Source organism: Cynara cardunculus (assembly GCF_001531365.2).
Source record: "Cynara cardunculus var. scolymus isolate 2C chromosome LG 10, CcrdV1, whole genome shotgun sequence".
Lineage (NCBI taxonomy): Eukaryota > Viridiplantae > Streptophyta > Magnoliopsida > Asterales > Asteraceae > Cynara > Cynara cardunculus.
Window position 1 is genome coordinate 18,034,315 of NC_037537.1, and position 22,741 is coordinate 18,057,055.

Below are 22,741 nucleotides of genomic sequence, written 5' to 3' on the forward strand. Positions count from 1 at the left end.
TCATGTGATTTGGGTGTAATAATCATGTGATAAGGGTGTGATAATCACTGTTATACATCACTTGGGTTATCGTTTTGATTGATAAGTTAAAATTTTGGTGTAATCATAAAATATGAGTGTGATAATCATATGATATGAGTGTGATACTTATGTGATAGAGGTGTGATATGAAGAAAAGATGTTAAGCCATGAAGATTATCATGAACGAAGGAGAAGAAGATAACTACCAAGAGAAAAACRTGGAACGTGAAAAGATAATTATGGTTAATTAAAATAAAATAAAAATTATAAAAATTACTTAATTACATTATTGTTCTTATTAAATTATTTATATATAATAAAAGTTAATTTATTAATTAAAAAAGTTTGAGGTTATTGGGTTGTTCTTGCGTTCTCGTAAATCACATGGGTTCTCGTTTGAACCTCCACCTATATATACAGGGCCGTCCCTGGTGGAGGGCGACACGGGTGTACGCCCAGGGCCCAAAAATATCAGGGGCCCAAAATTTTCCCCTAAACTACAATAGCAGTCTAAAAGATTTTAATAAATTAAAGAAATCCAAAAATTGTAACATATAATTAGAGACAAAAAGAATTTAGTAGAAAATAAGGGCTTAAAAATATATCAACTAATTACAATGGAGAAGAAAAAAAAATTAATTGGTCATTCATTATATGCTATTGTTTATTTCCTCTCTACTTTTTTTATCTCTAACAAGATCCAATGATATTCGCTATTGCTATCTCTAAAAACTTGACTGTTTTCGTACTTCAATAATTCAAAGTTAAGATCATGTGCTTGCTATTGCTATATATATTTTTTGGATATTTTATCAATTTATGCTTTTATTGACTATTGCTATTTGGTTATCTTGTTCTAATTGTTTTTATTGACTATTGTTATCTATTTTTGCTTCTACATAAAATATWTTACTATTATTTGACAATCAATCTATTGTTCTTATCATTTTTGACTTGTTTCATGGTTTTGTGATTAATGAATAAATTTTTTCTACTAGATGTATTTAGTAATGTCTCTTATATATGTCATGTACCATAAAATTATAATCTTAATCACAAGGGCGGTGCCTGATTGGTTTGAGTTTGGCTCCAAAGGTCAAAAGTACCAGGAGGTTTCAGGTTCAAATACAAGGAGGAATAAAAATCCCCTTGTGGCTACGGAGGTTCAAATACAGTGACTTCGGGCTATCTGCAAAGCAGGTGGTCGTCCTGGGATTAGTCGGCTCGCATAGCGGGTTGGATATCCAGGTTAATCAAAAAAAAATCTTAATATCTTATTTTAGTTGAGCAAACAAAGAAGGAAAATATAATTTAAATGTTTTCATCGATTGTTTGACTTATGTATCTTTCATTGGGATTCCACTATACCATAAGATTTTATTTAAGTGCTCAAACAATCATTTGTTGAGTTTGTATATTATATGTTAATTTCATTATTTATTCTTATTGGATCACAATGGATCATTTTTTTTATATTTTTATTGATCCTCATTTGTTTACTTGTCAAGAAAACCTTGATAATCTTCTTTATTATTGATCTCTCATTGACTCTAATGATTACTTCATTCACACGAATTATCTTTTTATATCAAAATAACATATATTTCTTGTTATGAAATAAAAAAATGCTTACTTTTTATAAAAATTTATCAACCATAGTTTCTATACTCTTGGTTTTAAATTACCTAATAAGAAGTACGTAAATTTAAGTACTCTCTTATATATATATATATATATATATATATATATATATATATATTGTTAGGACTGAAAATCAGTATTAAATTGTATTCATCTTGAAAGTTAAATTAGAGGACTCACATAAAGATAAATAAGATTTTTTTCCTCAGTAAATTATTAGCATTTCTTGTACTCAATTTTATACTAATAAAAAACATTTATTGAATTTATTTTCGTACTTACCGAATGTTACTACAAGAAAAGTCAGTTTTGACGATGCGCCTTTTAGCAATAACATGTTTCCGCCACAAGTTATAGCGTTGACATGTTGTTGGTGTACTCTTTCTGATGATAAATGGACATTTAGCGACGACAAAAGTCGTTGCTAAAAACCTTGTTTATTACAGGGGCCCTGTTCTTACGTTCGCCCAGGGCCTAAAAAATGTCAGGAATGGGCCTGTATATATATATATATATATATATATACACGTGTGTGAATTAGAGATTATATTATATATTTTTGTTATATCATTAGTTTATTAGTCTCGATTAATTGTACTATAAATTCAATTATTTGAATTCAATTACATGTAAAAAACCAATCAATTATACTTCCCCGGCCCTATCTAAATATATAATTTATTCAATTATTTTCAATAGTTGTTCCGTAAGAATCAAATCTTCTATGATGAATCTGAACCAACATGAAGATTCATATCATCTTCCCAAATCGTAAAACAATAATCTTTTCCTTTTGGTTTGAATGAATACAGACCCAAAACGTCTGGACGTCACTGAAAGAATCCATCGCTAATCCGTCACTGAAAGGTTTCTCTCGCTAATCCGTCGCTGAAAGGTTTCCCTTAATTAGTAATCCTTCGCTAAAAGTGCCCATCGCTGAAACATTTCAGTTGCAAATACTATTCGTCGCTGATCCATTGCTAAAGTCCGTCGTTGATAACATTACCTACGAACTTTTGACGATGGACGATCAGATACGGATTATGCCTTTAATGACGGATCAACGACGGTTTTGAACTTCTTGTTCGTCTTCTTACAATACTCAAGTTGCATGTGGTAGAAGTAAATACAAATGTAAATAAAACTTATGTTCTTTAATTAACATAAAGTTTTCTAAATGTCTGAGATTGTTCGTTACAAATTTTATTACATGTTCTTGAATCCTAAATAATTTGTTTTGTTCGCTTGGTTTACTTTTTAATATTTGTACCATTTAACTATATCGACATGGGATCATGTATGTTTTCATAAGACCCGTAAGACCACTTCCGTGTAAGAATGTGGTCTCACGGATCTCACAAAAACAGGTTGCTCTTACGTGGACTCAACTCTAATTATATACACACTTAAAAGATAAGCTTCAAATACATGATTGTATTCATTAAGAAAAGGAAAACTTTAAAAGAAAATCTGCATGGTTTCAAGAAAACATAACGTCCGCATCAAGACAGCTTTATATCACACACACAACTACGAAGTTGGTCCATGGTGGTGACGAACTCAGAGAGGATGAAAGAGACATCTCTAAGTTTGGTGATCCATCATTCAGTCGGTGTTTTTACTTTATATCCAACCAAGGCACATTTCTATTTTAACGTCGACAGATTTTTTGCTTACTGAAAACATATATAGATCAGTATGTTAATATGGATAATCAGATATTAAATAATTTATGAACCCTAACGGGCTGTTTCCTTACCTCTTAATAGTTCTACTAAGAGGCAACCTCTAAATCGCTAAACGGTGGATCTTGTTTGGCAAAAAAAAGAGTTTGTCTCTTAATGGTTTTAAAACCCTCTTAATGATTTTGTGTTATGTACCTCCCTGAACCATTTAACACCCTAATTCCATTGTAAACGATCCGAACACTACAACAAAATCGGGTTTATAGGACGCTCCCTATTTCTAAGCGTCCTAATAGACCTCTTTATAGAACTTAATTTATAGGACTTAATTTATAGGACCAAAAAATAAAGTGTTATATATAAAGGTGTTGTAATAATTTTATATGACATTTTTTGACGTCGTAATAAGTTTTTTATGACACTTTTAAAATAAAGCGTCCCATTAGCAACTTTATAGGTCACTATTTGAAAATTTGTCCTATAAAAACAAGTGTTCTATAAAAAATTGAGTTTATACACTTTCTCAAAAGTGTCCTATAAAGTTGCTAATGCGACACTTTGTATTAAAAATATCCTAAAAAACTTGTTAAGACACCCAAAAGCGTCACATAAATTTATTACAACGTCTTTAGATAAGACGCTTTATATTTTTGGTCATATAAATTAAGTCTTATAAAGCGGTCTATTTTGTGACGCTTAGAGATTGGGGGTGTCATATAAACCCAATTTTGTTGTAGTGGAACAATTATATTTCATTTTGCACTATATCATGAGAGTCTCTTAATCATTCTGATCACTTAATCCGTAACTGTCAAACAACCCCTAAATCTGAATCAAATCTGCCTTAATTACTTATATTTGCTGTGGTAAAATATGGGTTTAAATTAATTTACTAATAAATAATCTTGCATAACTCATAAATTAAAAGTTTCTAGAATATTAATAATTCGTAGTTGTGACTTTTAAGTGTTCTTAAAAAATTTGTCACTAATTCTCACTAAGCCTTGAAACATGGAAACTAGCTACGATAGAGATTGCTTCTTTGTGATATCAAAACCCCGCTTTTTTGGCGCTTTTACATAAACGCCACATTCAATGAACCACGGTGGCTCCACCATGGACGAGCACTGTAATACGCGCACGAGCCCAGTGGCTCTTTCTCATCTTTTTCTGTTTGTTTCTCAAGTGGGGTTTCAGTGGTCATCCTCACTGTAACACACAGAAAGACGTAAGAAAGTACTACAACTTTATTAATTAAAGAAGACATGGAAATTAAACCATCTTTGAACAAGGTTGAAAGTTTTACTGTTTGCTTATTCTGTCTTTTTTCTATTAACCTGGATATCCAACTCGCTATGCAAGTCGATTAATCCCAGGACGACCACCTGCTTTGCAGATAGTCTGGAGTCACCGCATTTGAACCTTTGTGGCCACAAGGTGATTTTTAATCTTTTTTGGATTTGAATATGTGACCTCCTAATACTTTTGACCTTTGAAATCAAGTTCAAACCAATCAGGCACTACCCTTGTATTATTCTGCCTCTTTAATACTTTATGGAACGACATTTTAAGTCTGGATACGAGTAGTGCATGTTTGGATTATCAATTCAACTGCCAACTTTCCTACGTAATCTCCTGTTTCAACAAACTATCTGTTTTCCATGAAGATTTGAGCCCTACTCAAGTACTCAACGTCTATATATATATGCATCTCTCCCCGTTCCCGATCACCATTGTATCCAACTCTCTCTCTCCCCCTCTCCAGCTAGTTCTCTCTCTCTCTAGTTTTTGGAGCTTTGTATCCATATCATCAAGAGGAGCAACAATCCATCATGGCTTGCGTAAACATGGTTAAAATGGTTGGTTTTACCTTGGTTCTCACCATCAATTTCTTTCTCATTGTTCTTCTTTCTGAAAATTGACCAAAAAGAGAAACTTTTGAAGTGATTTGTGTTTACATTTCGGGTGTTCATCAGCTTGAAAACAAGTTATTTATGGAGGGTATTAGCTCGATTATCGAATCCAAAATCTTTTTGGACAGTTTGCTATTTTAAATTGATAGTACTACTATGGAGTAATCATATATTTTAGTTTGTGTTTGTGATGATTTATCACCCAATGATGATCTCCATGATCGTGTACAGCAAAAAGTTGAGGAGAAAATGGTAAAAAAGAACGAGGAATGCACTCTGGACGGATCAGTCGATAGGAAAGGCCAACCGGCAGTCCGTGAAAGAACAGGATCATGGTTTGCTGCCATCCTCATACTTGGTATGCTTTCTTTTAAAGACCAAGAAACTTTTATAAGCAATAACTTTCACCCGAGAAATATCAGATTTTTGAAATGATAATATAAACAATATATCTGATTCCCAAATTTATTATCGTTAGTATGAATTATTTGCTTTTGGTATTCATGTTAATTATCGTTATTGTGAATTATATATGTCGCATATCATTTAGCGTAGTACATGACATGTTTTGAGCAACTAAAACTGAAATTTACCTCTCGTATGTATACCTTACATGTTTTTGAAAATATGGAAACAGTGAACCAAGGGCTAGCCACGCTGGCATTTTTCGGAGTAGGGGTGAACTTGGTTCTATTTCTGACTAGAGTGATGGGTCAAGACAATGCCGAAGCAGCCAACAACGTGAGTAAATGGACCGGCACTGTCTACATCTTCTCCCTCTTGGGCGCATTCCTGAGCGACTCTTATTGGGGCCGTTACAAGACTTGTGCCATCTTCCAGGCCATCTTTGTTGTTGTAAGCTTCTGGAAACTACAGTACTTTGATCATTTTACTGTTCTAATTGGCTTTGTAAGTTGTACAAGATTAGTTGTCTTTTAGATCAATTTCATAGAATGGAACCCCTGTAAGCCAATATGATGACTTCATTATTTATTTATTTTGGATAATGGAGGCTAAATGATGAGTTTATTTTGATTTGGGCAGGGCTTGATATCGTTATCTCTCTCATCATACATATTTTTGGTGAAACCTGATGGATGCGGCAATGAAAGCACTCCATGTGGGAACCACTCAAGCTTTGCGATGGCTATGTTCTACGTGTCAATTTACCTTATTGCCCTTGGAAATGGAGGGTACCAACCCAACATAGCCACATTTGGTGCAGATCAGTTCGATGAGGATCACCCCACTGAAGGACACGGAAAAGTGTCATTCTTTAGCTACTTCTACTTGGCATTAAATCTTGGATCACTCTTTTCAAACACCATATTAGGGTATTTTGAGGACAAAGGGACGTGGGCATTAGGGTTTTGGGCGTCTGCCGGTTCTGCAATCGTGGCGTTGATCTTGTTCCTTGTGGGCACACCACGGTATAGGCATTTTGAACCCACTGGAAATCCTTTATCAAGATTTTGTCAAGTGATGGTTGCTTCAATCAGGAAATGGAAGGTTATGATCCCTTCTGATGGTGATGAGTTATATGAAGTTGATGGCAAAGAAAATCCCAACAATGGCAGCAGAAATATTCTCCATACCAAAGGATTTAAGTATGTTTTTTTCCTAATTAAATCAACTCCTTATTTACAATTACAAGTGTTTATAATTTGGTTGCTTGGTTAAATCTGGAATTTGGGTTTTTCCTTTGCAGTTTAAATTATTCCTTGCCTTGATAACTATAATGCGATAGATGCTAATGATTTATATGAAACCAGGTTCTTGGATAGAGCTGCGGTCATCACCTCGAAGGAAAACTCAATTGAGAATGCAGATATCAAAAGCCCATGGCACCTTTGTACCGTGACACAAGTTGAAGAAGTGAAATGCATACTAAGACTCCTTCCGGTATGGCTATGCACAATCCTCTATTCCGTAGTATTCACCCAAATGGCCTCTCTATTTGTAGAACAAGGAGCTGCAATGAAAACCAACATCGCAAACTTCCATATTCCTCCAGCAAGCATGTCCAGCTTTGACATCCTCAGCGTTGCAGCCTTCATTTTCATTTATAGACGGTTTCTTGATCCTTTAGTAGCCCGTCTAAAGAAATCCAATTGCCCAAAAGGCTTAACTGAACTTCAAAGGATGGGGGTCGGCCTTCTCGTAGCCATACTAGCAATGATAGTAGCAGGCACTGTTGAACACTTCAGATTGAAGTATAAAGACAACGATTGCTCCAACTGTGAAGGGTCGAGCACTTTGAGCATATTCTGGCAAGTCCCACAATACGTTCTTATTGGAGCTTCGGAGGTTTTCATGTACGTAGGGCAGTTGGAGTTCTTTAATGGGCAAGCACCAGATGGGCTAAAAAGCTTCGGAAGCGCGCTATGCATGACGTCAATTTCGCTGGGGAACTATGTGAGTAGTCTGCTTGTGACAATTGTGATGAAGATTTCTAGTACTGACAGAATGCCTGGATGGATTCCTGGAAATCTAAACAAGGGTCATTTGGACAACTTCTACTTTTTGTTAGCCGTTTTGACAACTGCTGATTTTGTGGTCTACTTGTTAGTGGCAAACTGGTATAAGTACATCAAGTTTGAAGGGAGAAGTGAAAAAGTAGAAGGTTGCCAACATGTTTGAAATTCTAATTTATTCTGTTTGGAATAATTTTTTGTAACATAATAATGCTTGGTTTTCTTTTTCCCTCCATTAATTGATGCCACAGAAACAAGTCTTATTTATGATTTCAATCCTTTTTCCTGCTTGAAAGTGCTCTATTTTATATACTTAAGGGGCTGTTTGTCAATTGCTGAATGGTTTAATATAGAATGATTAAGTGATCAGAATGATTAAGAGATTATCATGATATAGTGCAAAATAAAATATAATTGTTTGATAATTGTGTACAATGAAATCAGGGCTCTTAATGGTTAAGGGAGATCCATACAAAATTATTCAAAGGGTTTTACAATCATTAAGAGGCAGAATTCTTTTTTGCCAAATAAGATTCATCTCTTAACGATTCAGATGTTACCTCTTAATAAAACTATTAAGAGGTAAACAGACAACCCCCTTAGCTTAGAAGAGTACAATAGCATTCATCAAATTCACCATTGTAACGCCTGAAAATACAATGAAACCTTGTATTCTTTTTGGATATGTGGTATATAAGTCTCACGTCGTCTAGACTGGACTATTTCTCTTCTATATATGTTAGAACCTTCTTTTTTCAATAATGATTATTTTGAAGAGTAATCTGAGGAGTTCCACATCTTCTCTTCCGGTAGGAGAGTCAACATATATACCACTCTAAAGGACTCAAGACTGGGATAATCTATACTTGTATAACCCCCTCTCGAGGACAATTTGTACTTGTTTAACCTCAGTTTTTGCATACTACTAGAAAACTGTGTATCTTCGACGGAAATTTTCGTCGAAAATTTTCAACAGATTTTAGACGGATTCTAAACAATATATGAAAAATAAAATTTCTAAAATTACCGATTGATTTTTTAACAGATTTTAGATGGAATATGTCGAAGATTTTGGACAAATGTTCGACAGGAGTGATGACCAGTACCCCCGTTCCATATCCAGCTAGGCATGAGAATTGGCCCCGACCCGTCTCCACTGGCCCTGTCGGGGACGGGGAGTCCCCGTTAAACTAGGTCTCGGGGACGGGTATCGCCCGCCCCGCCCCGCCCCATACCCGTATATATATATATGTTAACTATTAAATTAAATTACATTATATATTATTTATTTCTATTAAATCAGTAAATAGTAATTTCTATTTCAATCTATTTTGGATATTACTAGATTTGTTTTTAAGATATTACTTGATATGTTTTGGTACATATGACATTCATTTTTTTAGATTAAATTTATTTTCTTTTGGTTTTCGATTTATTAATTATTATATGATGATGTATATTTTTGTATTAAATTAAATTTTCTTTAATTTTAGGTTTATTGGAAAAATGTGAGATTTAAACATGCATAGCGTCTCACACTTTGATTTAATAAAAACTTACACAAACGGAAAAAAAAAATCCTCATTTCCCAGTGGGGATGGCGACGGGGACGAGGACAAAGATGAGGATCAGGGACGGGGATTGGGGTCTCCACCCATCCCCGCCCCATTACCATGCCTACACGTCCCATCCCTACCCCATTGCCATGCCTAGATCCAGTACCATACTGTCCTTTGAGCAGGGGACTTCTAGTGAAGAATATATATGGATACAATTTTCTTCTACAAACTTACATTTCGTTTAATTGATAGTAATTGTTTATGTTGAATAAATGAAGATACGGTGCCTAAAGGAGGAGCTTAAACAAAGAGATGAGTAGCTTGTGGTGTGAGTAGCAATAGAACAACAAGTACACCGGTAAACAACATGTACATCAGTAGATTCATTGCAGAATGAATTAGGCAAATGATTGTGCAAGTCGCTAGATTCACTAGTGTTGCAATCAGCTTTACCCATTCTCTCCCCCTCCCGATCTTAGCTAGACATATTGCGTTTGTAATTTACATTATTTGTAGTTATGTGCGAACAGATTTAGATTAATCTATTTGTATTTGTGTGTGGACAGATTTAGATTACTCTATACAGGGAAAATATGTATTTTAAAGTTTATTTTTTTATAAAAATTCTTGAAATATTTGACGGATTTTTGATAGAAATCTGTCAAAAATCCCATGAAAATTTATTGTAAAATGTTAACCACGGTTGACTATGTTATATCGAAAATCCCTTGAAAACCAATTCCGTCAAAGATCCCTCAAAGAATAAAATCCGTCGAAAATTCCTTCAAGATTAAAATCCGTCAAAGATCCCTCGAAGATTATAATCCGTCAAAAATCCCTTGAAGAATAAAATCCGTCGAAAACCCTTCAAAAAAGTCCCTCGAATTTCTGTTGAAAATACTATATATGAAATGGTTGTCGAAAATCCTTTGGAATTTTAATGGGTTTTTCGACGGGTCTTCCCCATCGAAAAATCTCTTAAAAACCATTGATTTTTGACCAAAATGTTAACGGCGAGAAAATTCGTCAAAATTCCATCGAAATCCCATTTTTGACGGATTTTCGGTAGAAATATCCGTCAAAAAGCCCCTCTAGATCACTGCTAAAAACAAGACTTTCACTAACGGCATATTATGTTGAAAATCCATAGGAATTGAAAAGGCCTTTTCCGACAGAATCATATATTAAATTATGTCGGAAATCCGTAGGAAATCCATGGTGTTCTTTTTTTTCGTCCGAAATATTATACATTTAAAAAAAATCATATTTATTAGAATTTTACCTAAATAGAAAAATAATTTTATAAATTACTAAACATGCAAAATTACATAAATATCCACATTCAACTTAAAAAGTTCAAAACTATCTTCCACAATTGGATGATACTCTGAATGAAAACTTAAAATAGTTTATTATACAAATAATCTTCATCGCATCTAACTGCAACTGCAACTGCAACTGTTCTTTTTGCTTCATCATCCGAGTCATGAACACTTACTCAGTGTTTTTTCCTCTTTGCATTGGAAAAAGTGACAATAAGTTCCTAAAACGTTACTCTAAATAGTGTTTCAAAGTTAGCTTATGTGCATCCAAACGTGCACTCAAAAAATAAGCTAATTTTATGTTTGCCAAACAATACCTAGCTTCAGTACAATTTTAGAAAGGTTAGCAAATTGGTATGTGAACTTGGTATGTCACATTTGAATATATATATCTTGTTGATTATACTGTGAATTGAATCCGATATCTTCATCCAAATGAATATAGAAATCAATAATACCATAAATCAATTTGTTGGGAGAAATAAGGAAACGTAATCCTTGATTGATAACTGTAAAAAATTAATATTTAAATTAGATTAAACAACTAACTAATATACCCTTAACTATTAATTTAGTAAATAAATTAACATAATAAAATGATTGGCTCAGAGTGGATCTCACGGTTATCACAAACTACCTAGTTCTCATTTGATTAAGCCCATACATGCATTATATATATGTATGTATATATATAACATGGAGACAAACCACAATAACCATGTACCCCCACTTCCACGAACCCAACACCTGGAAAACAATGTCTCTTGCACCCTTGTCTCTAATGCAACTTTTCAAATCATCTTCCGTGCCTTCTATCCCATTCTAGTTTCCCACAATGACCGGTGTCATTAAAGGGACCCCTAACCCGTCGTTGCCATTAAAGCATCCAACCACCATTGAAGCAAAAACCAAACAAAGGCCAAAAACCATAACCCCTTAACCTACACATCTCAGGCCCCACCCCCCGCTTGATCTATGCACATGTCTTTTATTCCCCTTTCTCGTATACAAATCACATGATCGAGAAACTATTGATAAGTCAAGCTTATCAACTTATTTGGGTGCTTAGTGGGGGAATCAGACCATCGATGAAGATCTTTAGCTTGAAGAAATGGGAGAATCACACCATATGTGAATATGTTTAATTTGAGTTTGAGTTTAAGTTAGCGTTTAATATATTTGTGTTCAATATTTGTAACAATATTTTGAAAATGAACAATGATCTTGCGATAACAACCCTCATGTACAAGTCATATGAGAGGATTTAACGGGAAGGAAACTAACAGAATTAGCTTCGGGGACTAAAATCAAAAGTTTTCGCATACAATAAAGGTTTTTTTTTGCAATAAAAAAATGTAGGGATCTAATGAAACAAAAACAACAAACCATAGGTACCAAAAATGCAATTGACACTAACTTTTATTCAGGGGGTATAAGTGAAAGTTACTTAAACAAGAAGGACCTCTAGGTCGGTTTATAACAGTAATCTTAAAGTTGGGTGATCCTCTTCTACGCAGTCGCGCAGCTCCTCCGATCGTAATTTATCAGAAACCCTAGTTTTTGCTAAAGAGATTGAATCAATAGCAAAAGAAAAAAACGAACGATTGGGGTATTCTCTGGCGGTCTTCTCGATCCACTAAGCATTGAGATATCATGGCGGACGTGATGACAATGGAAGACATACGAGCTGAAGCCTCTCGCTTGAACATCGATTTGTCGGCAGTTGATTGGAACTCTGTTCGGCTCCCTCCCGGTGAAGACTTTGGCATCAAAAGGTAGGGAAAAAGAAATCTGGATGGTGATAGTACGCTGATATTTCTACCTGTTTGATTGTTTTTAATTTAATGAGCCTATTTCTCACTGTATGCGTGTGAACGATTGAGTACGTATTGCATGAAAAATGTAACACTGAGGGGGCGGTTAAATGCTAAAACCCTAAAAATGTCGCACAAGCCGATCTATGTTCATTTTCTTGAGCAATTTTTAGTGTTGTTTTATGTATATGTTGGCGTTTTTGAGCTATTAGTTCTGTAATACTGAACACACCGGATATTTGTTAGCTTTTGTTCTATGTGCGTGTGTTTGATCAAATTCGTGTTTTTGTTTTATGTATTCAAAGACGTCCTTAAGATTGAATATTGCTCGTATATCTTTTTCGTTACGGTTTTGCATATGGAGTACATAATTGCTTTTGGATGTTTCATCTGAATTCGCATCTGCATTTGTTTTGAGCAGTTGAGGACTTAGTGTGTGCGCTTTGACATATGCATCTTATTATGTTTAAGTGCGAGTTTGTGTGCTCCCTTACCGAAGCTTGGTTGTTTTTTGTGTATTCAGTGATGATGAGGACCTTAATGAGGAGGATTCATTGGAATTTGATGCTGGTTTTGGGAATATTATTGTTGTGGATAACTTGCCAGTTGTGCCTCAGGAGAAATTTGAGAAACTGGAAGGTGTAGTTCGCAAAATTTACAGCCAAATTGGAGTAATTAAGGAGAATGGGCTTTGGATGCCTGTTGAGGAAGACACAGGGAAAACTCGAGGTTATTGCTTTATTGAGTACAACACTCCTCAGGTACCTCTTTCCAGCAATCGTGTTGCTAGTTTTCTGCGTTTTAAACATAATATTCATCAATACAATTTCGTTTAGCCATTGATAGATGTAGATGTAGTTTCTGTATCAGCTTCTGGCTTGACCATATAATATGTTTGTGCCTTTTGGGTTGATGTGTCTCTATACTTGTAAAAATAATTGTCACAGAGGGTATTGGCTTCTGGCTATTAGTGGTAAAAATGTAGGTTGTGCATCTTTCCTTGGTAAGGGATGATCAAGCCTGTAGCAGCAACTTCTGTCAAATGGATCTCCAAATATTATATATAATCTATTTTGTCAATTCAGTAGTTATCTTTCAGTCGATCTATTATCAAATATTTTTTTCTTTTGTTTCTTGTGGTCATTGTTTGTTGTAGGAAGCTGAGCTTGCTAAGGAGAAGACCAATGGATACAAGCTAGACAGAGCACACATTTTTGCTGTCAACATGTTTGATGAAATCGAGAAATTCATGAAAGTCCCAGATGAGTGGGCCCCTCCTGAAATCAAGCCGTACACACCAGGGGTAGGTATTTGAATTAGCTTATGACTATTGTCATGAAATATCCTTCAATTTTGTTACTGATATTTTTTAATGCTCTTCATGGAATATCCATACTAGAGTACATTTTGCATGCCTTAATGTAGTTCCGAAAGCAGTTGTTAATTTCTGATGACCTGCAATTACTTTTCATCATCAAACATTCAATTTTGGGTAATACTTGTGTTTGTATCATTACTATCAGATGCAATATACATGTTCAGGTATTGCATAATTGTACTGCATATAGCATTCATGAAATTTTAATTTTAAACATCATGTTCCTGAAGTTTCAGTTGGAAGTCATCCACTCGTGGAATATTTTGTGTGGGTGAAACTTGTAGTTTCTCTATGGTTTTGTTTGGTAGTTTTTTTGAATTCTTGTAAGATATATAGGGAATTATTAATATTGTAGGTGTTATGTGAATTTGTAGAGCAATATGATGTAGACATAAAAAAAAAAAAAATTAAGGGCTGTAACCTCCATTTAGGTGATTGAATTTCTATCTATGATCTTGGTGAAGGTAGGAGTGAACTATCACAGTTGTTGCTTAGAATTTCCAACATGTACCATGGTTAACTTTATTGACAATGAGATGGAGAATCTTGAGAATACATCATAATGTTCTATACTATATGCAAGGTTGTCAAAAGAGAATGTGGGCTGCGTGGTTTCAAACACCTAGATCATGAGTTGTTTGTAAAACAATTCATAAATGATATCTTGAAGTTCGAAGCTTAAGAGATTTCCCTAATGACAGCTTTTAACGCCGCCCAATATCCTTTCCTGTTCCAAATATTTTTACGAATACACTTTTTTGATATAGAAGTACGTTTATTTGTAACAGCCATCTAAAAATGAAGAAGTTACTCATTGTTATAGTTGGAGCTGGATGAGAAGAAACTCCCACGTCCTGTTCGTCAAGTATAGATGAATTTTCTCGTAAAAGTTTGTAAGTAACTAATCAACAGAAGTCATATAAAATGAAGTACTTGGTCAACTATAAGCCAATCATAAATAATCAGTAAAAGTTTATTGCAATAGTAGGAATAAAGCAGCCTAGGAAGAAGTCAAGTACCAACGCTGGAGGGGGGAGTGATGACTCAGCAGCAAGGCTGGAGTATTTGACTTCTTTCTTATTGTGTCTATGGTTGATGCCTCTTTTTCTCTTAGATTGACAATTACCATTGGCACCAAGTTGGGAGAGATTTATTTTTTCACTTGAGAGCATTAGTTACACCAAACCAGACCAAAGAATCCCAGTATATGCTGCTCGAAAGCAGGGTCTTGATACCATTAGTTATTATACATAATGGGTCATGTGAAGGAAAGAGTTGCTTGTCAACCGTATAGAAGTCATGCTTTCTGCCAAGTATGTGCTAGTGTTCTGATATTGACTTGTTTGATCTATATGCGATGTTATCCTTACCTTGGGATGTAGCATCTTCTTTCAGTAATTAAGCTCTCTGTAATGTTTGTTTTTAGAATAGTCTGTATTGTCATCTGGTAAAGTAACAGGTGATGATGAATGGGGAATTGTTTTCTGCTATAAATCAGGATAAATAAACTGCCATGTGGTTACCTTTGTCCATATTAAATTTGTCCATCATTAGTTACATTCTTTGCATATACTGGTGTCGGAGTTATTTAGATATACGACACAAAGGTGAAAATGTCGCTGAAACTTTTTGGTGTAACATTGCAGGAGAATCTGCAACATTGGCTTACTGATGAGAAAGGTAGAGATCAGTTTGTTATTCGTGCTGGATCAGACACGGAGGTCCTGTGGAATGATGCAAGACAAGTGAAGGCTGATCCTGTCTACAAACGCCCTGTAAATGGAAATCCTTTATGTCTTACATTGCTTTTGCGTACTCTATTGGTGCATCATATGTTGTTATCCATTGAGTGTACGAATTAGTTTTCCATCAAAAACGAATATGTTTAATCTGCTCATGTGTGGTTGCATATCTTTCATTTTTATTTCTTTCCTTCTAGGTGAAAAGATGTTACTTATGTTGGGGTTTATTCTTTTTCTGCAGTTCTGGACTGAAAGTTTTGTGCAGTGGTCTCCACTGGGGACCTACTTGGCCACGGTCCACCGGCAGGGTGCTGCTGTGTGGGGCGGTGCTTCTACATTTAACCGCCTGATGCGCTATGCTCATCCGCAGGTTTTTTATGGATATGATTTTTTTTTCTTTTAACAGTTGCTGCTTAATTCTTCATCAGGTTTTTTGCATATGATCTTGAAGTTATTCTGTCCACTGTAGGTCAAACTCATTGATTTCTCTCCTGGTGAGAAATATTTGGTTACGTATAGCAGCCATGAACCAAGCAACCCCCGGGATACTCATGTGAGAAAGCCTATTAACTGGCCAGCTCTTCTTTTAATTTTTTAATTTTTATGATTGTCACCATATATCTCAGTTAACTTTGTGATTTGCTCATCATCAGAGGGTCGTGCTCAACATATTTGATGTCAGAACTGGAAAAGTAATGAGAGACTTTAAGGGAAGTGCGGATGAATTTGCAATTGGAGGAACTGGAGGTTTCACCGGGGTTTCCTGGCCTGTATTTAGGTGATCTATTAGTAAGACTAGAAATTCTTGTGTATTATGTGTTTTGGATTTGCGTGTTCTTGATGCAACATGCTTGTCCTTTTGCAGATGGGGTGGCGGTAAAGAGGACAAATATTTTGCTAGAATGGGGAAAAATGTCATTTCTGTTTATGAGACAGAGACCTTTAGTCTTATTGATAAGAAATCCATCAAAGTTGACAATGTCATGGACTTCAGTTGGTCCCCAACCGATCCTATTTTTGCACTTTTTGTTCCTGAACTTGGTGGTGGAAATCAACCTGCAAGAGTAAGTTCAAATGTTATGAAATTTCACGTCTGCATTCATTTAGACCTGTAATCTAGTACAACTGTAGGGTCAAGATAAAATATGTCCTTACTCCAGGATGCATGCCAAGGAGTTATATGTTATTCTATTATGAAAATTACTAGAATAAATCTCGTCATCTGCATCCTGATGTACTGACTATCAATCACTAAAGACACTTGAAACTTTTCTCTTTGTGTTTTGACACCCAAATTCATTATAATCAATTATCTAGCTTGATGGCAAGTGAATGTAGAAGGTGGGATAGTTGATAGATGAGACTTACAATGGTAGAAGCTTTTTTCTTTCTGTTTTTTGTTTGATCTTTCCTCAGGAACAGGTTGAATAGGTAATGCAAGGAGATACGTCAAACATGAGCCAACAAAGTTTTTGAGTTTTATATTTTACATGGATAGTTGATACTATTAGGTGATTGGGTAAAAGAATCCATATGTTTGAAATTTTTTACACACAATTTACATTGAAATTTGTGGTTGGTGATCTTTATTGTAGATTAGGGCCCATTTTGGGCTGGATCAAGCTCAACACAAGTGGCGGCTTTATTCTAATGTTTGATAATTTTAGTACTTTGGACTAACTTCTGTGCTTCATAGGTGAGTCTTTTCCAAATCCCAGGCAAAGAAGAGTTGAGGCAGAAGAATCTCTTCAGTGTTAGTGATTGCAAAATGTATTGGCAAAGTAATGGGGAGTATCTTGCTGTTAAGGTTGACCGATACACAAAAACCAAGAAAAGCACGTATACTGGCTTTGAGCTTTTCCGAATTAAAGAGCGTGACATACCTATTGAGGTTTTTGAACTTGACAACAAGAATGACAAGGTCATTTCATTTGCTTGGGAGCCAAAGGGTCACAGGTTTGCAGTTATTCACGGTGATAATCCAAGGCCCGATGTTAGTTTTTACTCTGTGAAGGGTGGTAAGGTATCAAAGCTAACAACCCTCAAGCAAAAGCAGGCAAATGCTCTCTTCTGGTCACCTGGTGGCCGTTTTATCATTTTAGCTGGGTTGAAGGGATTCAACGGACAGTTGGAGTTCTATAATGTGGATGAGCTTGAAACAATGGCTACTGCTGAGCATTTTATGGCAACAGACATAGAATGGGATCCTACTGGGAGGTATTTAAAAGAAAAAAAACAAGATACATATTCATTAGTTTTATAGTAGTCCAGTATAATGTCTAAATTGCTTCATCTCATTTGAAGGCTGATCTATGCATGCTGATGTAACTTCTTATTTTGCTGATTCTGTTAATAGGTATGTTGCAACTTCAGTCACTTCAGTGCATGAGATGGAAAATGGCTTCAACATATGGTCATTTAATGGCAAACTACTCTACCGTATTTTAAAGGATCATTTCTTTCAGGTAATATTGCATCTTCTCTATTAAGCAATTATTAGTTCTGCAAGGATGTGTTTGGTACGCGTGGCAGTCCATTACATGACAGTACAAAAACTTAGTTCGACTTTGGCACACTATTTAGATTCAGACAGGATAGGTCTCGAGTGGAACAAAAATGCATTGATTCTGTCCCACCAAAATAGGTGGAACAAAAAATCAGGGAGATGGAACAAGTTTGGTAAATTACCAACCTACCATGTCAAATCGCCTAGTCGCCTATCTTACTATCGCAGTCCAGTTCAGTTCTGACCCCATACCGAATGCATGCATCCCAATAGAACCCCATCATATACCTTTGAAACCTCGGGATTACCATTCTACTGGCTTGAAACAAAGTAGACAAGCTTAAATTTGTTGCAGATGATATAATTTGTTTGACAATTGATTTTTGTTGTACTCTGTTCATCAAAAGTTGTTTACTTTATGGATAAAAAATATGTATTAGTGCGCACACACTGTTTTTAGTTTCACAAAGATATCAATCTACTCCCTCTGTCCCAAGATAAATATCCAAATAAAAGAAAGACACATTTATTGAAATTTATGATTATTACACATCGTAATTTACCAGAGTAATGAATTTCGTCATCTTATAATTAAGGGTAGAATTGGAAAGTAGACACTTACTTTTGAAAATAGGCGCTTATTTTAGAACAAACTGAAATAGAGATATGGACACTTATTTGTCGCGGAGGGAGCATTCACTCTTTAGCAATTTTTGAAAATCGACATCATACAAAAAGAGAACATAAGATAAGATAGAGCAACGATTGGTCACAGTCTGGTAAACTATCATCCTTCTAATTCTGTAGCAAAAATCATTGTGTACTGTTTGATTATTGCAGTTTTTGTGGAGGCCAAGGCCACCGTCTTTCTTGAGTCCCGAAAAAGAGGAAGAAATTGCAAAGAACCTAAAGAAATACAGCAAAAAGTACGACGTACAGGATCAGGATATCTCGGTTCTGTTGAGCGAGCAGGATCGTGAAAAGAGGAAGCAGTTGAAGGAGGATTGGGAAAGGTGGGTGAACGAGTGGAAGAGATACCACGAAGAAGAGAAGATGGAAAGGCAAATGCTGAGAGATGGTGAAGCCAGTGACGTAGAAGAGGAATACGAGGCTAAAGAAATTGAGGTAGAAGAATTGTTGGATGTGTCGGAAGAAGTCATCCAGGACGTGTGAAACATATCATATCCCGGTACCTGTTTTCATCTGAAAATCAGAATTTTGTAGGTGCTTTTTTGCCCAGTTGTGTTTGTTTCCAGTTTCATACCCGATAATTTTGTTATATATTTTACCAGAAAATGATGTTTCCTTGTTACTAGTTTTATGTTTCGTTGTTGCCATTGGTTATGTTGATGCTAAATACATAAATTATGTTGTCACTTGATTTCCGTAGTCCAATTTGAATAGGTAATCAGGTGTTTCATCTTCGAGCGATAAAAGCCTTGCCAAGTGATGGAGTTGTATTATATGATTGATGGGCAAAACATAACTTTAATGTAGTTTGAGTTTGAACCTTTTTGAGTTGAAGATTTACCCAAAAAGTGATAATTATTGACGAACTACGACCCTAAGAATTATTGAAAACGACGATGAGAATTCGAGTTCAGATTTTACAAACTTGAACTTCACTTGTATATTTTGAGCTCGTTTTTGTATTTTGATCTCAAACCGGACAAAATTTGACTCAATTTGAACTAAGGTGAGATTGAAAATGAAAGAGTGATTTTATCTATACTATATTATAAAGCATTTGATAAAAACTTTTAAAAACTATTTTTTATGCGTAAAGTACTGTTTATTGATGCATATTAATTAAAACTCAAAATTGCAAGTAGATGGTGCGTAGTACAACTTATTAAAGCTCCATATTTGAATTCGTCTAAGTAACTGCAGATAAACATAATCAAATACAGGATAAACTATCTCATTTTAAATATAAAAAATCTAAAATCTAATTAAGATAATCATTGAGTTCTAACTGAATACTTAGTTCTAACAGAATACTTAATCATTGAGTTCCCCAGTTCCGGCCCCAACCCCGGTTTGAGTCTATTGGGATCCCCAGTCCCGGGACCTGTTTTAGCGGGGAATCCCCGTCCTTGTTCGGGTCAGGTGAGTCGGTTTCCTCACCGGTTCGGGGCAAATCACCATCCCTACCACCCATCGCCCAACCCACACCCTACTAACCACCATGTCACTATTGTTGTTGTCATAACTATCACCCTCCCTGCCCACCCCTACCCAAACCCAAACCCAAACCCAAACCCAAACCCTGCCCACCACCCCAACCTCGTCCCAGGCTCGTTTCTGACATTTTATAGGCCCTGGGTGAAATAAATAGGATGATGAACATTGACTAGAGAACGTGATGACGCAATAAACTCCACTACAACTGATCAATTGAACTTTACACATTTTTGGGCATATTTATACATTTAAAATTGTTTAGAATTGTGAATTTAATTAAGCTTTCTTGTTGTAATAGGAAGTGTGTCTGCGTATCACAATAAATTGGTTCTAAATCTACACAAATATAAGTGTTGAGGAATTGGTGAAATATAAAATGTGCAAAAATACCAAAGGGCCTTTAGCCTAGCGGTATGTGAGCTTTTGGCCTCTTAGCAGGTCATGAATTCAAACCTCACCAAAGGTGAGGAGGGTGTACGAATTTATTTGTTCTATTTGCCATATAAATACTATATATTTCAAAAAGAAAATGTGCACACATAAAAGTATAAAATCACGTGACGTAAATCTTTGTTTTTTATAACATACACAAGCGTTGAGAAATACGTTTTCTTTTTATTCAAATCTTTATGCTTTTAAGTTTTAAGTGTGAATTTCTTTAATCATCTATCAGGTGAACAACTAATCATCATGAGCCAAATTATATTTGAAGTAAAACGAAATACATGATAGGCTAACTCTCGTTTCAAGTAATCATCAATAGCCAAATGTCAAAATAACAAAATGCGTTTCTACGTAAAACCAAAATGTTTAAACCTTGTAAATCAACTGTCGATTTTGTTTCATCTCCACCGATGTTGAAGCATGGAGAAGCGACTGTCGATTTTCTACGTAAACCAAAATGTTTAAAACCCTAATTTCTTTGGAAGGATAAAGGATTCAAATTTGTTTGGGATTTAAGTTTTTATCTATTGCGATGATATACATTTGCAACACAAAGCTAAACTAGGGCGGTGCCCTCACGATCGACCACAAAATGAGAATCATACCATTTGTAATTTGTTGTTTCCGTTGATGGAATGATTTTTTAAAAAACTGACGGGAAAACAATTTCATAATATGGAATCTTGATTTGTTGAGATACGAATCATTTCATTTTTTTATTAAGATAATGTAGTTTGAAAAATACTCGTTATAGTAACGGGTAGCTCGATCTTAACATTTTCTTGTTATTACATACTTAAATATTTGAGATGTCGCATCTCAATTACTGAAACGAAGATTCTGAAAATATATTATGCAAAATAAAATGTATGACAAATCACATTACATTTGAACAATTTGGCCAATTTCTATGCTAATAACGTTCCCTATTTACATTACCAAAGTATGCTCCATTACTCCTCCAATTTTCAGTTTAATTATTGTAGTTTGCCTTTTAAAAGAAGATTATACATATAACAATAAGAACGTCATAATATATCGTGTGCAAATAACAAGGGTTCAAAGTATCATTACAACAAAATCGGGTTTATAGGACACTCTCAAATTCTAAGTGTCCTAGTAGACCTCTTTATAGGACTTAGTTTATAGGACCAAAAAAATAAATTGTCATATATAAAGGTGTTGTAATAAGTTTATATAACGTTTTTTGACGTTGTAATACATTATCAACTTTATAGGACACTATTTGAAAAATTGTCCTATAAGAACAAGTGTCCTATAAAAAATGAGTTTATAGGATACTTTCTTAAAAGTGTCTTATAAAGTTGCTAATGCGACACTTTGTATTAAAAATGTCCTAAAAAACTTGTTAAGATGCCCAAAAGCGTCATATAAACTTATTACAACACCTTTAGATAAAACACTTTATTTTTTTGATCCTATAAACTAAGTCATATAAAGAGTCTATTAGGACACTTAGAATTTGAGAGTGTCCTATAGATTTTGTTGTAGTGTATGTTTCAGGAACGTGACGTAAATTAGGAATTCGATTGAAGTTGGTAACTTATTTTTTTCACATAGTTGAGAAAAGCTTAAATCAAACCACTGTTTCAAATGAAATCACAAACAAATAATATATTGTTATTACAATCCATCAACAATCATTTTAAAGCTCTCAAGTGTTCATTATGTGTGAAGTAAGTGTTCTTCAATTTCCTTGCAGAACATAAGCTATCTGTCCATCCTCTTTCTTCTATGTCAAAGGTTTTCCATTTTACTGAACCAGGAATGTTGCCATCCAGAAACCTGACACAAAAAAGTGAGTAAGAGAAAGAAGTGTAAGATCATTAGGAATCATGTAGTCACTCTCTCCTGCTTCTTAATATCTGTTTCGACTGCCGTGGCTTCAATTTTTTCATCCTCACTCATAGCTAATATCGTGCTTAATTAGCTTCCCTAATCAATGACGCTGCAATCTCCCCGTCACATGCTAGATTTTGAATATTGTCGTTCTATCTTCATTCTCTCTGTCCTCTTTATGCATTATATATCCGAGCT

At 35.0% G+C, this 22,741-nt stretch overlaps 2 protein-coding genes across 2 annotated transcripts; both read left to right on the forward strand.

Annotated features, from left to right (window-relative positions):
- The first annotated feature begins 5,135 nt into the window (after positions 1-5,135).
- Positions 5,136-7,991, forward strand: LOC112518898 (protein NRT1/ PTR FAMILY 7.2-like). Its single transcript, XM_025126681.1, has 5 exons — positions 5,136-5,206; positions 5,492-5,618; positions 5,898-6,115; positions 6,305-6,867; positions 7,033-7,991. Exons 1-5 carry the CDS (start codon positions 5,180-5,182, stop codon positions 7,898-7,900), a joined length of 1,803 nt encoding a protein of 600 aa, XP_024982449.1. The 5' UTR covers positions 5,136-5,179; the 3' UTR covers positions 7,901-7,991.
- A 4,128-nt stretch (positions 7,992-12,119) lies between these two features.
- Positions 12,120-19,436, forward strand: LOC112518897 (eukaryotic translation initiation factor 3 subunit B-like). The gene is made up of 11 exons (XM_025126680.1): positions 12,120-12,390; positions 12,953-13,190; positions 13,586-13,732; positions 15,454-15,582; positions 15,791-15,919; positions 16,019-16,102; positions 16,203-16,327; positions 16,415-16,613; positions 17,246-17,766; positions 17,906-18,014; positions 18,896-19,436. The coding sequence occupies exons 1-11, from the start codon at positions 12,269-12,271 to the stop codon at positions 19,226-19,228; spliced, it is 2,136 nt and encodes a 711-aa protein (XP_024982448.1). The 5' UTR covers positions 12,120-12,268; the 3' UTR covers positions 19,229-19,436.
- Positions 19,437-22,741: the final 3,305 nt, after the last annotated feature.

What these genes read in the sequence shown, in the direction of transcription:
- LOC112518898 (XM_025126681.1), top strand. Translation starts at nt 5,180, where the DNA reads ATGGCTTGCGTAAACATGGTTAAAATG. An exon ending in TGCTGCCATCCTCATACTTG is followed by an intron (nt 5,619 to 5,897) that starts GTATGCTTTCTT and finishes ATATGGAAACAG; the next exon opens with TGAACCAAGGGCTAGCCACG. An exon ending in CTCCATACCAAAGGATTTAA is followed by an intron (nt 6,868 to 7,032) that starts GTATGTTTTTTT and finishes ATATGAAACCAG; the next exon opens with GTTCTTGGATAGAGCTGCGG.
- LOC112518897 (XM_025126680.1), top strand. Translation starts at nt 12,269, where the DNA reads ATGGCGGACGTGATGACAATGGAAGACATACGAGCTGAAGCCTCTCGC. An exon ending in GTTTCCTGGCCTGTATTTAG is followed by an intron (nt 16,328 to 16,414) that starts GTGATCTATTAG and finishes GTCCTTTTGCAG; the next exon opens with ATGGGGTGGCGGTAAAGAGG. An exon ending in GAATGGGATCCTACTGGGAG is followed by an intron (nt 17,767 to 17,905) that starts GTATTTAAAAGA and finishes TTCTGTTAATAG; the next exon opens with GTATGTTGCAACTTCAGTCA.